General features: G+C 32.6%; 2 protein-coding genes across 4 annotated transcripts; one reads left to right on the forward strand and one right to left on the reverse strand.

Annotated features, from left to right (window-relative positions):
• The first annotated feature begins 343 nt into the window (after positions 1–343).
• Positions 344–3137, forward strand: Gmppb (GDP-mannose pyrophosphorylase B). Its single transcript, XM_014233685.3, has 3 exons — positions 344–1005; positions 1077–1611; positions 2013–3137. Exons 1-3 carry the CDS (start codon positions 829–831, stop codon positions 2411–2413), a joined length of 1113 nt encoding a protein of 370 aa, XP_014089160.3. The 5' UTR covers positions 344–828; the 3' UTR covers positions 2414–3137.
• A 2049-nt stretch (positions 3138–5186) lies between these two features.
• Positions 5187–8935, reverse strand: LOC106616816 (uncharacterized). Of its 3 annotated transcripts, XR_001330694.3 has the most exons (5): positions 8816–8935; positions 7435–8167; positions 7182–7385; positions 5452–6538; positions 5187–5323 (listed from the first exon to the last, which is right to left on the reverse strand). XR_001330694.3 is itself a non-coding variant. In XM_014233712.3 (4 exons), exons 2-4 carry the CDS (start codon positions 8085–8087, stop codon positions 5614–5616), a joined length of 1782 nt encoding a protein of 593 aa, XP_014089187.3. In that variant the 5' UTR covers positions 8088–8167; positions 8816–8935; the 3' UTR covers positions 5187–5613. The 3 variants fall into 3 exon arrangements, 2 of the variants coding, with proteins under 2 accessions (XP_014089187.3, XP_036233940.2); XM_014233712.3 differs by having other exon boundaries at positions 5187–6538; XM_036378047.2 differs by lacking the exon at positions 8816–8935 and adding an exon at positions 8335–8352 and having other exon boundaries at positions 5187–6538.
• Between the last annotated feature and the right edge of the window lie 5388 nt (positions 8936–14323).

The raw sequence follows: 14323 nt of genomic DNA on the forward strand, positions 1-14323 counted from the left end.
GATTAAGTTTTTTTCCTACCCGGTATTAAAAATAAATAGTAAATCCGATTTTTGAGATAAATTTTTTGTTTTTATTTGTTAATCCCGTATTTGGAAACTTCTTAGCATATGGAGCATTAAACATTAAAAATTAAATAGAAAGTAATTTATTGTGTTCCAAAAATATATTGATGTTCGGTTTTTTAAATTTGATACATATTCTTAGTTTATTTAAAGATTTGAAAGTCCACAATATTTTATAAAATGACTAACCTGCTTTTAAGTACCGAAAACGGTGTTGTTCGAAAGAAATTTAATTGCAACCCTGTTGAGATGTAGCACAGTTTGTTTTCTGCTATTATAAACAAGACATTATTGAATAAAAAGTGCAATATTTTGATAAGAAACACGGTAATTCTAAATTTGTATTTATTTATTTATAAGTTTTTGAAACTTATGATGTTATAGTATATAAAGCACATACATTTATTGATCGTCGACGTCGCCTGATATTATTGGCCACTGCCTACGAAAACGGAGAAAAACAAACACCAAAAGCAGTGGACTAAACAAAGAAAGGTGGAATACAATCGATGAAAATTTCAAAATTTCTTATCAGTTCGTGGCGTATCTGATAACTATTTTACCAATTTATAAAGCTAGTTTAAAAACTTGTGATAAAACAGTATTTCTTTTGACCCGGTTTATGAGGAGAAGTATTGTTGTTTGCCATTCGTTACAAGAAGAAATAAAATTAAAGACAGAAGAAAGTGTGACGTGTCACAAACAATCGCGATACTCAGAAACAGTATCTATTAGATTTTTTATTAATTTGTAATCACTACAAAAATGTGTGGCACAAATTCGACAAGCACAAATGGCACACGCGCCCTAATACTCGTAGGTGGCTATGGAACACGACTCCGTCCTTTGACACTTAGCACACCAAAACCACTGGTAGAGTTTGCGAATAAACCTATTTTATTACACCAGCTTGAAGCTTTAGTTAGTGCCGGATGTACGCAGGTTGGTCTGTTATTAATATAAATGTGTCCATGTTTGTAATTAATGCTTAAAAATTATTTATATACATGCAGGTTATACTTGCTGTTTCATACCGCGCTGAGCAAATGGAAAAGGAACTGAAACAGGAGGCAGAAAAATTAGGCGTTAATTTAATATTTTCACATGAAAACGAACCCCTCGGTACGGCGGGACCACTGGCGTTAGCGAAAGACATTATCAATTCCAGCAAAGAACCCTTTTATGTGTTGAATTCGGATGTGATTTGTGATTTCCCTTTTAAACAATTAGAACAATTCCACAAAAACCATGGCAAAGAGGGCACAATAGTTGTAACGAAAGTCGAAGAGCCGTCCAAATACGGCGTAGTGCTGTACGATGAACAAGGTCGCATCGAAAATTTCATTGAGAAACCGCAGGAATTCGTAAGCAACAAAATTAATGCCGGTATATATATATTTAATCCCTCCGTGCTGGATCGTATAGAAGTTAAGCCAACATCGATTGAAAAGGAAGTTTTCCCCGTTATGGCCGACGGGGGACAACTGTATGCAATGGAATTGCCTGGTTTTTGGATGGATATAGGACAGCCTAAAGATTTCCTAACAGGTGAGAAGATCACAATCATATGACACGTATGCGTTACCGCGTTCTACACGCATTAGTCAGAGAGATAAGGTGTTTTTTGTTTTGTTTTTTTAAAGTAGAAATTTTTGACAGGTTTGAAAGTATTTGTCTTTTCCGCTCTCTAAGCGGAATAAAGCTTATCAATTTTATGACACCACAAATTTGAATGAGTAGCTAAAGGTTCAATATGCAAATGATAAAGCTATAAAGGAAGCTATTTTATATATTATTACTATTTATCGGCTTTGCACTTTAAAACGTCTCATGGGAAATCTCAGGAAATAATCATTTAAAATTTATTACACATACAATATACGCATACACATCAAGTAGGTATATTAATATCCATCACAGCATAAATTATTTTGGTTTTTATTTTGTAGGCATGTGCCTTTATTTAACATCATTACGGCAAAAGCAATCATCCAAACTTTATACCGGACCCGGAGTAGTGGGAAATGTTTTAGTGGATCCCACGGCGAAAATTGGCGAAGGTTGTCGTATTGGGCCAAATGTTACTATTGGCCCAGATGTAGTAATTGAAGATGGTGTATGTATCAAACGTTCAACGATTCTCACAGGTGCCATAGTTAAGTCGCACTCATGGTTGGATTCCTGCATTGTTGGTTGGCGTTCGGTTGTAGGTCGTTGGGTACGTTTAGAAGGTATAACTGTACTCGGCGAAGATGTCATTGTAAAGGATGAAATCTATATAAACGGTGGACAGGTACTGCCACATAAGAGTATATCCGCAAGTGTGCCAGAGCCGCAGATAATAATGTAAATGTTTGCTAATTATATTTTACAGATAATTTTACTGTATTATACATATATAGGTATTGGGAGAAGCTTTCTATGATTTTTTTTCCTAATATGCCCCAATTGTTATTTTGTCTTTACATGAGCGAAACTTTAAAATTGGATTGTTTGGCATTTCCATTTAGATTTATAAAAATTTAATTTAGTTTTTAAGCGTACATACAAATATGTATGTATGTATGTAGATATAAATTGCTCCGAAAAAAAGTCAAAATTAAATGGTTTCACCAGCAGAAAACATTTAAGCGCAATGTGTTTATAATGTGACACATAGATATGAACACAAAACTGCTAACTATGTACATATGTACGTGTTAAAAAAAATGTGCTAAATGTTCGCGCAAGCATATTATTCTTAAGATAACAACTTTTTATAAATAAACTTGTATTATTATGACATCTACGAAATAATAGACATTGGAATTAAGTATGCAATTTAAATTCTAAATAGTATTTATTTTTTTATGGTAAAATAAAAAATTATTAAAATTTAAATTATAAACACATATAATGAAAAATGTGTTTTAGTTACTACCGTTATGCATATACCATTTATCGTACATAAACATAAATATGTAGCTTTAGTAGATATTTCGCCTCCAATGACATCTTTATATCTGTATAACTGTCAAAAAGCGGGTTCTTGAAGAATAAATTTATAATTTTTTATTCGATTTCAACAGCATAAATTGGTTGTTTTTATTATACACTCAAACGCAGTAAACACCTAAATTTGCATTAGATAGTGTATTCAAGTGTTGGCTGCATAGAGTTAGCAATTAAAAGGCTATATTGTTTTTTTGTCATAGATTTTATTGAGTTTATAATTATTTTTATATAGTAATTGCAATTCAAATTGTAATTATAGGTAATTGTGGTATTTTGTTTACAATTTTTGTAATATTTCTTCGTATTTGTTGCTTTTTTGTTATTGTAGTTGCTAAATACATTATGTATGTATGTAATACATTACGCTAAGATTTTTATTTTATCTTTGTTAATCTTTCAAATTACATGTCATTCATATTGTTTTTGCTTATAATATTCTTGTTTCATTCTACTGACTTGTTCTCGCCGCACATTGCATTCTCCAGTTAAAGAGAACAGCTTTCATATACTTATATATCCTTCCACATTTTCGCACGCCTTATATAGATGCTTCTTATTCGAAAGTTAGTATATATGTCAGCATGTTTGCAATAAAAATTTTAAATATCACAACACACATGTTTCTTCATTTTTGTTTTTTGTTTTTATGTAGTATTACAGGCGTTTCATTGGTTTGCTTTTGTGTGTAATATAGCGGTAAATTTGCTTATGAATGTTTTAATAAAGACGTTCACACCAACTACTACACTTAAAACAACGCGTGAACGCCACTATTTAAATTAATTAATTTCTTTATACATACGTGCTGTACATACATACATATATGTATGTGTATTCCAATGTTAAGAACTTAAATTAAAATGTTAAAATTATTGCGATTATTATATATATATATATATATTACTAAACTAAATTGTTCATTGCAGACAAAATAAATGTGAAGTTTTACTTTTGTAATTATAGCAACTGTGAATCGTTATAACTAAATGAGGTCTGTTTATGTATAACTATAAACATACATACATATATTTGATTTGATGTACATTACTTAGTTTTTGTCGTTTTCGTTATTTTTTTAGATGCATTACAAATTATTGCATCTGTAGTATTGATCTGCGCATAATTGGCAGTTTTTTATTTTATTTTTTTTCAAATCTTAATATTATTAAATATTTTAATTGGTTATTGATTATAATACTTATTTGTTGAGTGCACCCCCTTCAAATAGCATACGATTACATAATAACTAAGTTATACACACATAAATCAATACAGTAATGAAACATAAGCTGAGTGAATAGGACGCATAAGTAATCGCATACGAGAACACAAAAGCACACAGGAAGCTTAAATATTTCCAATTACTATTACAATTAGTGGTAGTTTTGTAATATAAGATGCATATATTTAAGTTCTTTGTATAAATAAAGTATATGAATAAACTGAATAAAATTCGAATATTTCTACCAAATTATTATGAATGGCATACTTGTTGTACACCAACATATACAATACCTAACTTTTTATTTAAAATAATTTATTGTTAATTTTTTTTCTTTATATTTAAAGAGTGATACATACATATGTGGTTGATCTTTTATTGAGTCAATCGTGAGAAAGTTGTTTCATTAATTTGTTCACTTAAAAAAATATATATTCTGAGATTCTAAACTGTTCTCACATACTGTGTTGAGTAACAATCAAAACTCCACATTAAAACATTTTATGATTAAAATTAACCAATTTTTTTTTTTTTTTTGGAAAATTACGTAATGCGTGTACAGCATAATATGAAATTTTTGTATTGGTGGCAAGTTGTATACCTTTTTCTTGTGTCAATAAAAAATAATGTAAAAATGTACACATACCTATATACCATATGCAAATAAAAATTTGTGTCTGTAGTTTAATACAGATAATTAGTAAAGACATGAAAGCAAATTGTGGAAAACCGCACACAAATAATGAATCACAACATTTTTTGAATTTATATAAAATCGTTAGATTTTAATTTGTTGAAAAGAATGTATGTAAAAATTACAACTATGATTGCTACACATTCTACATCCCACCATATACATACATATTGCAGCTCACGCTTCCAATTGGATTTGTATCAAAAATAAGACTTAAGAGATTCATTTTTGATTTATTACAGATAATATAAAAAATAGTAGTGCATAATTTTTTACTACAAATTGTAGTACATTATAGTGTTTATCCACTATCACATTGGGGCCCAGTAAGGATCAGTGAGCTAACTGTCCTATTTACAGATTTAGCAAAAAACATTTTAGATCACGTTTAAAAAAGGAGAAAAAGAAATCAATCATTTGAATACATTACAATTTAGACGCATGAATAAGCAATAATAGCTCTTAATTACTGGCATACCTTTGCGATCGGGTTTCAGTAATGCGCTGTTTAGGCTTCACTCATATCTCCAGTCCTTAACACAGCAGTAGTATAATCAAATACAATGCACAATAGACACAAACAAATATTCTATACTAAACTCTTGTTGGTTTTTGTTTTTGTTTTGCCACTTTACATGACCTAGGCAATAAGCTGTGAGGTGCCGTCCATCACAAAGGGACTACATTGCTTTTGCATCAGTTCTTTCAGACGTGAGCGTGTCATTGGCGGCGAAAAGGTATTGGCTGAACGTTGCTGGGTATAACGTGTATTACGTTTCCTAAGCGTAATACCTTTAACAGTGCCAATTGTCAAAAGTTCGTTATTGCCATCTTTTGAAAGTCTAGCACTTTTGCGTAATGGTGGCATAACGTTCGCCTCGGTCGAACTAGTTTTTCTCAATTCATTTACTTCCGATCCAACAACTTCATTTGCCGCATATACTTCATCAGCATGTTTCCGTTTACGTTGTTGGTATTTTGTTTCTGCAGCAGGGCTTTCATCAGCGTTAGTAGTAACTTTACTTTTGCTCATTTGAAGGCTCCTCTTAACATTTTGTGTAGCGTTTTTGTCTTGCGCAAACGCTACAATATTAATTACATTTGATTTGGAGGTATTACGTTTGCCTTTCTTGGTGCCAACTTGTACGCAAAGAGCGGTCGTTCTTTTTTTGTCTTTAGACGCATTAGTTGACTTGCTGGTAGTTATGGAATTAGCTTTTGCGGTGGCTGTTCGACCTTTCTTCATAATCAGCTCAGTGGGTAAATTTAGTTTATTAACTTGCACAAATGACGGTTTACGACTGCGTAATAAAAGTTGTGTCAATGGCAAACTAATTGGAGATTTGCGCAATTGTTGCATTTTCAAAGATAGCGCCGCATTGGTAGAACGACCACGACGTGTCGTGTATCGTGTCTTATAGTGGTCCTTCTTTTTAACAAATTTATTGTGTGGTTTTTCACACGGTGTTTGATGTGTATTGACCATAGTCTTCATTTGTGCGACCAGACGAACGAATGCAGATTGATGCGATGGTGCAGTTATGATCGTACTCAATAAGGTAGAACTGCAATGGATATGTTTAAATTAGTAAATAGTAATATACGAAATTTAATTGTACTCTTTCTAACTTTGCAATAGTGAATTTTGATGTTTCAGAAATTAAGTGCAATTTTGAACGATAAATTTTCACAAAAAAAAAAAAAATACAGCGAAAGAAAATTCTGGCTGAAAAATTTTACAAATTTACAGAAAATTTCAAAGTATACTGAGTTCTTGTACTCCTAGTTGTAATGGTTGAAAAGTACTTTATATGCAAAGGTGGAATCCAGCAATATTTGATTTTACAAAAAGAAACTACAGTCTTAAATATTATAGCCAATTTCATTACTATAACATTCAAGTCTTTAAACTGCAACGAATTCAGATATTTAACCTGCCAGGGATTGGGCCTTATCAGCATAGGCGAAATTTCATAACGTTGTGATGATATGTTTTTCCATTGTATTTTTATGAGAATACATTAAAAACCGCATAATATGTTATATACATATGTATATAAAGCCAAAACTGGTTTTATTGTTTTTAACTAACCTCACTGCTCAAACACTTCTGTCTATTTCTTTTACTGTATTTTCTGAATCGCTTTGTTTATGAATTTGCATTTGTCAAAAAAAAAAAAACTGAATGATTCGTAGATATAGATTTACCTTGGATTTGGCTTGAAAAGATGATATTTGAACGGATGTTTTGTATGCTCCACCCCCATTGCTTCGTCTTCGCTTATATCTTGCTCTCCTTCACTGCTATCTGCAACCAACTTCGAACAATCATCACAGTTCAAGTTCTTAATATTCGTCGCTAAACATGCTAAGGGAATTTTTATAGTTGCACCGCCTCGCGACTTGCTGCCACTAAAATTGAAAAATAGTAGAAGAATTTCTAATTACAGATACAACTTACCTTTTCCAACGCAATGTTGGTGCTGGCAAAATTGGCTTAAAATGGCACATCTCTTTGTTGATACTGTCCGTGCTGCTTGTTTCTTGGCGCTCTTGTGGGTAGCGATGTATTTTGGTGGGTGGGACGGTATTCAGCTTAAGTAATTTAGATGTGCTGGCTGCAATTGACGTCTTCACAATTGCACCACTTGATGTTGAGGGAGCTGTAGCTAAATCTGTAGTATATGTGGACTTACTGACTAAAGTCGGTTTTGCTGGAACTGCAGCGACAACTGATGATGCATGAATATGTTTTAAAGTGCCAACAACAGAGTTTATACTGTTAATTTTGTTGTTGTTGTTGTTGGTGCGAAAGCTAATGCTTGATGTATTGGTGGATGTCTTATTAGGATTGGTGGTATTACTGATAAGTGCTTTTTGCACAGTATCTTTTAAAAATTCAGTGCCACGATTGAGTCGTACTTGGATTGTTTTCATTAGCGTGGCGGCCGTGTTAGTGCTATTGTTGCTGTTAGTAGTCGTTGCAGTTGAGTTGTTGATGGTGCTCTTTGGTGTTGCAGATGTGTTAAGTAGACATGTCGTTGTTGTCTTCTTGGGCGCACTACTGCCGAGTAGAGAATACGTCGCTGTTTGCCCTGGTGTTGCGACCAGCATTATGGTGCTGTATTAGAGGAGTTGTGTTTATAAATGATGTGTAAGTACATTCCAGAAATAAAGACTCAATACTTTTGTAACTGTGAAAAAAAACGTAAAAACAAAATGTTTGGTATTTATTTGGACTAACAATATGTGAATTTTATTTTCAAAATATCGAGTTGTGAAAGATCAATTTTGTTATGTGAAATGCTAGTATTCACAAGCAAAGAAGCGACAAATACAATTACACTCCTCACACTCGTACCATTCAATTTACACGATATGTCCACCCTCTCTCTACCTTTGTGAAAATTTTCACATCACTTGTAACTTTTTTCTTCTTTTTTTGAAATTTACACTGTATTTTCGTTGGTCTGACTAAAAGCCGGATAGTCCATAATAGCCGGCTGCCTTTGGATGTTTCAACGTATGCAACTCATTTGATCACACAAAAATCTAATGGCTAATTTTTCATTCATAAACACCAGCTAATAGTCGTTTACGTAGAAGCCGATTTTTTTTACAATTTCACTATCTTTTACTATTTACTATACTCTCTACGACTCTTTACTACCGTATTTCGAGTAATTCTCCTTCTTCCTATAGGAAGGCAGAAAGACTCCTTTCAATCCGATAAATGATTTTGTCAATTCTTTCCTCACACACCGAGACTGAAGTTCTTAATACTCACATATTCCTCCCACAAATGACTATTACTTCCAATTAAAATGAAATTTTCAAATTACCTGTTCTTTATGAAATACTGCGATACCAATTTTTTTTTACTAATTTGTTTATAAATTTATTTACATTTGTTTTAAAACACTTTGTTAGCGGCAATTCTTTGTACACATTTCGCAGAGAATGCGAGTGCTGCCAAACTAAAATAAGAGCGGTGTTGCCGGAGTGCTGAATCACATAAGCAAATGTATAATTTTTCATGAAGTACTTTCTTGGCTTATTTAAGTTACTGGTATAAAGGTCGAAAATATGTGTGCCGCGGTATAACAAAATGTGCTATAAACTAGCATGAAAGTTATATTTGGTTTTATTTTATTAAAAAAGGACAACAAGAGAATACAAATAACTTTTTACAAGCCTCATGATCAGCCTAAAATTATGCATCCGTTTTTTATAGGAAACTATGCGTTCGATAATGCTTCAGTTAGTGACCGACGAAAAACCGTAGACCGCATCAGCTGATACGACCTATCTTATAAGTCGTTCTCACGACAGTTACGTAACCGGAACGGACCCGGATTTTTATCCGGCCAAGGACTGTCAACTCGGCAGAATTCTGCCGCTACAACAACAACAACAACAACCTATCTTATAAGAGTATGTAAATGAACACTCACCACCACTGTAGTTTTTTGTTATATATTTTTAAATTGACTAATCACAGTGATATACTTTTATTTATAAATAGGTAGACTATTTTTAATAGTTGGGTTTTCGTTTTGATCTTTTATATTATCTAAAATTATAATTTAAAAGCAAGATGTGTGAAAAAAAAGAAAACAACTGATTTCTACGTCGTCACTACAGGCATAGGTAGGTAGGTAGAGTGGCTGTCTAACGACGCACCTAGGCCTATGGGAGGCCCATTGTGATACCACCGGGACTACTGTTTCCTCACTCTATCGTCTCCTCTCTGAACCAACCTGTGTTCCTGATGAAGCTCATCAGTATAAATAATTTTATATTAGCAACTTCTGATACGTCGTCAAAAAATCCACGACCGATAGTTGCGATTCTTTTCCTGTATAGAGCTTTACATCCGCATAGAAGATGTTTTACTGTCTCCTCTTCTTCTACTTCTTGGCAGCTTCTACAATAGTCGTTGTAAGGTACACCTATCCTGCTGGCATGTCTACCAATTAGTCTACAAACATAACTTTTGACAAATTTTGTTTGATATGGGCGGTAAGTACAGCTGGTCGGAACGTCGGTCACCAACTGAAGCATATTAAGCCGTTGTTACTCGCGAACGCGTCCGTAGACCATACTACTATCCCGTAACACCTAAATCAGAGAAGGTTAATAAATTTGTTATGAATTGATTGAGTCGTTCTTGGTATTCTATACAGTTTGTATTATATACATGCACTTATGTTTCAATGAATATAATGTAAAGAAATATGAAATTCGTTCCAAATTATTTTGATTTTGAAATTTGGTTAGTTTTTTTGACCAGCTGACACGCTTCTACGGAAAAAGTTCAAATTGCCAATAATTTAAGCGGGTATAGACTGCATGCATATTACAGTGGTGAGTTTTCATTTGCTCGTGCTTCAGTAGTGCAACCCATTTTATTTGGTATACGAAAACTTAAGTCTATTTTCGAAAATAATAATATCAATAAACGGAGGCATGTGTCAGCTGTCACAGTCAAATTTATGAGAAATGAAAATTCACCACAGTGTATAACAGCAACATAGCACGACGTTTATTTTACAACAAAGCCTCTCAAAGATTACTTCTCGTTGACTTTAATATATTGCTATAAAGTTTTTCACATTTGAACGTTTTTGGTGGTAACGTATGACATATAATAAGTCAATCTTGTTTTGTTGGTAGCTTATATTATAAAAAGCCATACATAAAACCATCGTCGGAGTAGGATAGCGGCTCGGAACTACATTTGTCTTAAAACTTTGAGAGTAGCGAATAGAACAAACAACTCGCATAAGTTAAGAATAATAGCAAAATCACTTAAATGAGGTTTTCTCGTACTGAATTTAACGAGACACGGTTATTGTTGTATGTAAAAGTATTCTTTTTTGAGCTAGTTAATTTGTATAGCAGAAGAGGTTCCTTAAGCTATGATGGTGGCATAACAATCTAATAAGTATATAATATATAAATGTAACATACATGCATACTCATTAGGGTTGGAATAGCAAATTAATGAGCTAATAAATGACTTTTGAAGGTTCATCAAATCGTTTGCGTTAATAAATTAAAAAATGTTGTTGCGCCTGTCGAACTGAGGATAATTATATTTAAGTTACATTTGTTATATGTATATACGCATACTTTATTGTTAGTTTGCGCTTAGGTGCTGTTGTCAGATGGTTTATTATACGATTTTCTATTGTTCTCATTTTTCTAACAAATAAATTTACCACAACAGCTGATCAATAATTATTTATGCGTACGATTGAGCAGCTAACTACAAGACGAAACGAAATTTAATGAAAAATTGTAAAAAACCAATTGCAACAACAGCAATAAAAAAAGTAAGAATCATTAGTTGTTGGCCCAAACAAAAATTCATCATCTTCGAACGCTACACATCAATTGAAGAGGCGAGGCGTCAAATTCATATTGAACCAAGACACCAGCACAGCACTCTGTTTAGTTATGGTTTCATCGCTGATCTCAGCTGGTAGATGCACATATGAATTCTCATATCGTGAAGAGAATGTGAAGTGTCCCACTGTGAATACAAATATGTTCATTCATATGTGTGTATGTGTGTATACACACATGGCTGATGGCGAAGGTGAAGACGCAAAGTGTTTTAACAATGGGGTTTTACAAATTTTTGGTAAATGTGATAAATGCATAGAAAAAATGTGTAACAACAATAGCTGACACAGCCAACAACTAATAATGCTTAATCAATGCTACACTTCACCAGTGAAGTAATAGCAAAACATGCTCAAACCACTTTCAAGTGAGTCGCTGAAGATGATAAAAAACGCATTGAATAAGTAAGGTTTGGTGAACTACTGGCGAAAATGAACTGTAAATACACTAATACTAATTAAGAAAAGCGTTATATTTTTAGATATCTGCATAAATTTATCACAAAAAATAATCCTGAGAGTGATGCCTTCCGAAAGGACTTTTCAAATATGATCGAAGAATTCTTACACATATATGTATCTGTCGGGTAATCCGTGTAGTAGCTAATAGGATACATCGATAATTTTACTGAAATTAGCCGAATGAAGGAGTAACGCCAATCGTAAGCTCTAAAGCTTAATGATAATACTAATCAACTGTTCATTCGCTTCGTGTGGGATTATCAATCTTCCGAAATTCCGATGTTAAATTTTAAAATAGCACTTTGTATGTGCACAAATTATTTTAAAGCATTATAGATAAATAATAATGAAAATAAATAAAATGTTTATACTTTTTGTGCAACATGTTGCGAGAGTACAAAACACAAAAGAGTTTACGAATATATGTACATACATACATACTACATATTAGGGAGGGTCTAAAACCGAATATTTTTTTCGCTTGGTACTCTGAAAAAGAGGTTCTTAGACATCTCTAACGATTAAGTTAAGCGTTTATGAGTTGTCCATCGTCAACCATCAATGAAAAAATTAATAATAATAACAAAAAATTTAAAAAAAAAGAGAAAAAACGGTAATTTCGGTTGCACCGAATCTATAATACCCTTCACAAAAACGAAAAGTTTATTACATCTAACAATTTATTCGGAGAATGCATTATTATTATTATTTTTTTTTTAAATAATAATCCATGCTAAATTTTGTGAAGATATCTTGTAAAATGAAAGAGTTTTCCATATAAGCACTTGATACCGATTGTTCTATTTGTATGCCAGCTATGTGCTATAGTGATTTCGGCGGTTCCGACAAATGAGCAGCTACTTGACAAGCACAGTTGAAAATTTCAGATCGGTATCTTAAAAACTGAGGGATCAGTATGTATATATACAGACAGACAGACGGACATGGCTAAATCAATTCAGCTGATCATGCTCAGGTTTTACAAACTACGTGGCAAATTTAATATGCCCTGTTCAGGATATAAATATAAGAGATAATTTTTGTAGAACATTCAATTTTTTACAAAATTTATAATACGAGATATTTTTTCAAGTAGTTGGAAGCGAGATATGAATTTTTCTATCTGATAATAAGAATAAAATAGAAAACTCTATGGTGGAGGACCTTCCCGTTACAATTAAGAGCTCATACTTGGAGAGATTCTCGTAGAGTTGTCTAAAAACATATTTTTGGAGTACCAAGCGAAAAAATTAGTTTTTTTTTACCCACTCTAATACATAAATATATTCGTCCTTCGTCCAGCAATCTAATCCTCCAATTTGGATACGACTGGCTTGCCCGGGAAATTCTTAAATTGGTGGCATCCTCCAACAGGTGAATGCTATCAATGTGCCCATTACAAATATGCAATCTTATGTGTGGTAGACCAGGATCTTATATTACATATTGTTTGCAACAATGTCGATTTTGAATTATGCAGTTGGTCAGATCGAAGTAAATTTTCATAAAGTAGTATTAGTTCACATTGAGCCTTCCAAAGGCCTAGGTATGCCATTCGACCTGCCTACCTTACATAAAATAACAGTAAGTGCATAATAGTTAGTTTTAATACTATTTTTTCCATTATTTGCAAATTTTCTCCGGCTGTGTCTTTCTCTGACTAAAAACGTTTTTCATCATAATGAAAATTTAATATCCAGTTGCGACCTTTATAAGTAAAACCACATCGTTGGTTAACAAAATGTTTATTTTAATTATTATAATAAATTCATAATTATTGAAAATGATTTAATTTTCTATTATACTAATATTTGAACATATTTTATAAAATAATAAGTATGTATCTGTATGTATAATAAACAATAACATATTAGGTGGAAATACTTATTAATTATAACGGCATTTTCAAAGTGAAACCGCAATATTCAATTAAAATTCAAAAGACAATTCAAATACAGTTGAGAACATGGCATGGCAAACAATCATCTCTAAATGCGAATTATCGTCTGTTGTCAGTTACAAAATGGGAAAACCACATTAGCTAATGAGATATTTGGTAATGACATATTGGTTTTAGATCATTGAAATAATTTATTTGCTGCATTCGTGCGAATGCGGGAAGTCACTATAACTGTAGAATAATCTTGACATTCCTACATATGTATATTCTATTGTGTAGGTTCTATTGTGCAGGGTCAAACTCGATTCGGAGAAAAATGATTGACTCAGAAGGTATTATACCTTACATTCTGTTACTAAACTAGTACGAATATGTTGTTAACAAAAAACAAAAAAAACGACGGCTCACGAAAGGAATCGACATTTCACATTAGCGCAATCGGCTACGTTCCGCGAAGTATATACTGATTACTAGCGAATCTGAGCAAAATTGGAATAAGGCTAATAGTCTTTCCTTTTAATTTTTTTTATAACATAAAAATATAATTTAATTTCTCGTTTTGTACTTTTCCTCAACTC

The sequence above is a fragment of the Bactrocera oleae genome, chromosome 2 (assembly GCF_042242935.1).
Source record: "Bactrocera oleae isolate idBacOlea1 chromosome 2, idBacOlea1, whole genome shotgun sequence".
NCBI classification, from domain to species: domain Eukaryota; kingdom Metazoa; phylum Arthropoda; class Insecta; order Diptera; family Tephritidae; genus Bactrocera; species Bactrocera oleae.

Bases quoted from the DNA above. Each gene is read 5' to 3' on its own strand.
- Gmppb (XM_014233685.3), top strand. From the start codon at position 829: ATGTGTGGCACAAATTCGACAAGCACAAATGGCACACGCGCCCTAATA. The intron at 1,006-1,076 runs GTTGGTCTGTTA...ATATACATGCAG, and splicing joins TTAGTGCCGGATGTACGCAG to GTTATACTTGCTGTTTCATA. The intron at 1,612-2,012 runs GTGAGAAGATCA...TTTATTTTGTAG, and splicing joins GCCTAAAGATTTCCTAACAG to GCATGTGCCTTTATTTAACA.
- LOC106616816 (XM_014233712.3), bottom strand. From the start codon at position 8,087: ATGCTGGTCGCAACACCAGGGCAAACAGCGACGTATTCTCTACTCGGC. The intron at 7,386-7,434 runs GTAAGTTGTATC...TTTCAATTTTAG, and splicing joins CCAACATTGCGTTGGAAAAG to TGGCAGCAAGTCGCGAGGCG. The intron at 6,539-7,181 runs GTAAATCTATAT...TATCCATTGCAG, and splicing joins CTTTTCAAGCCAAATCCAAG to TTCTACCTTATTGAGTACGA.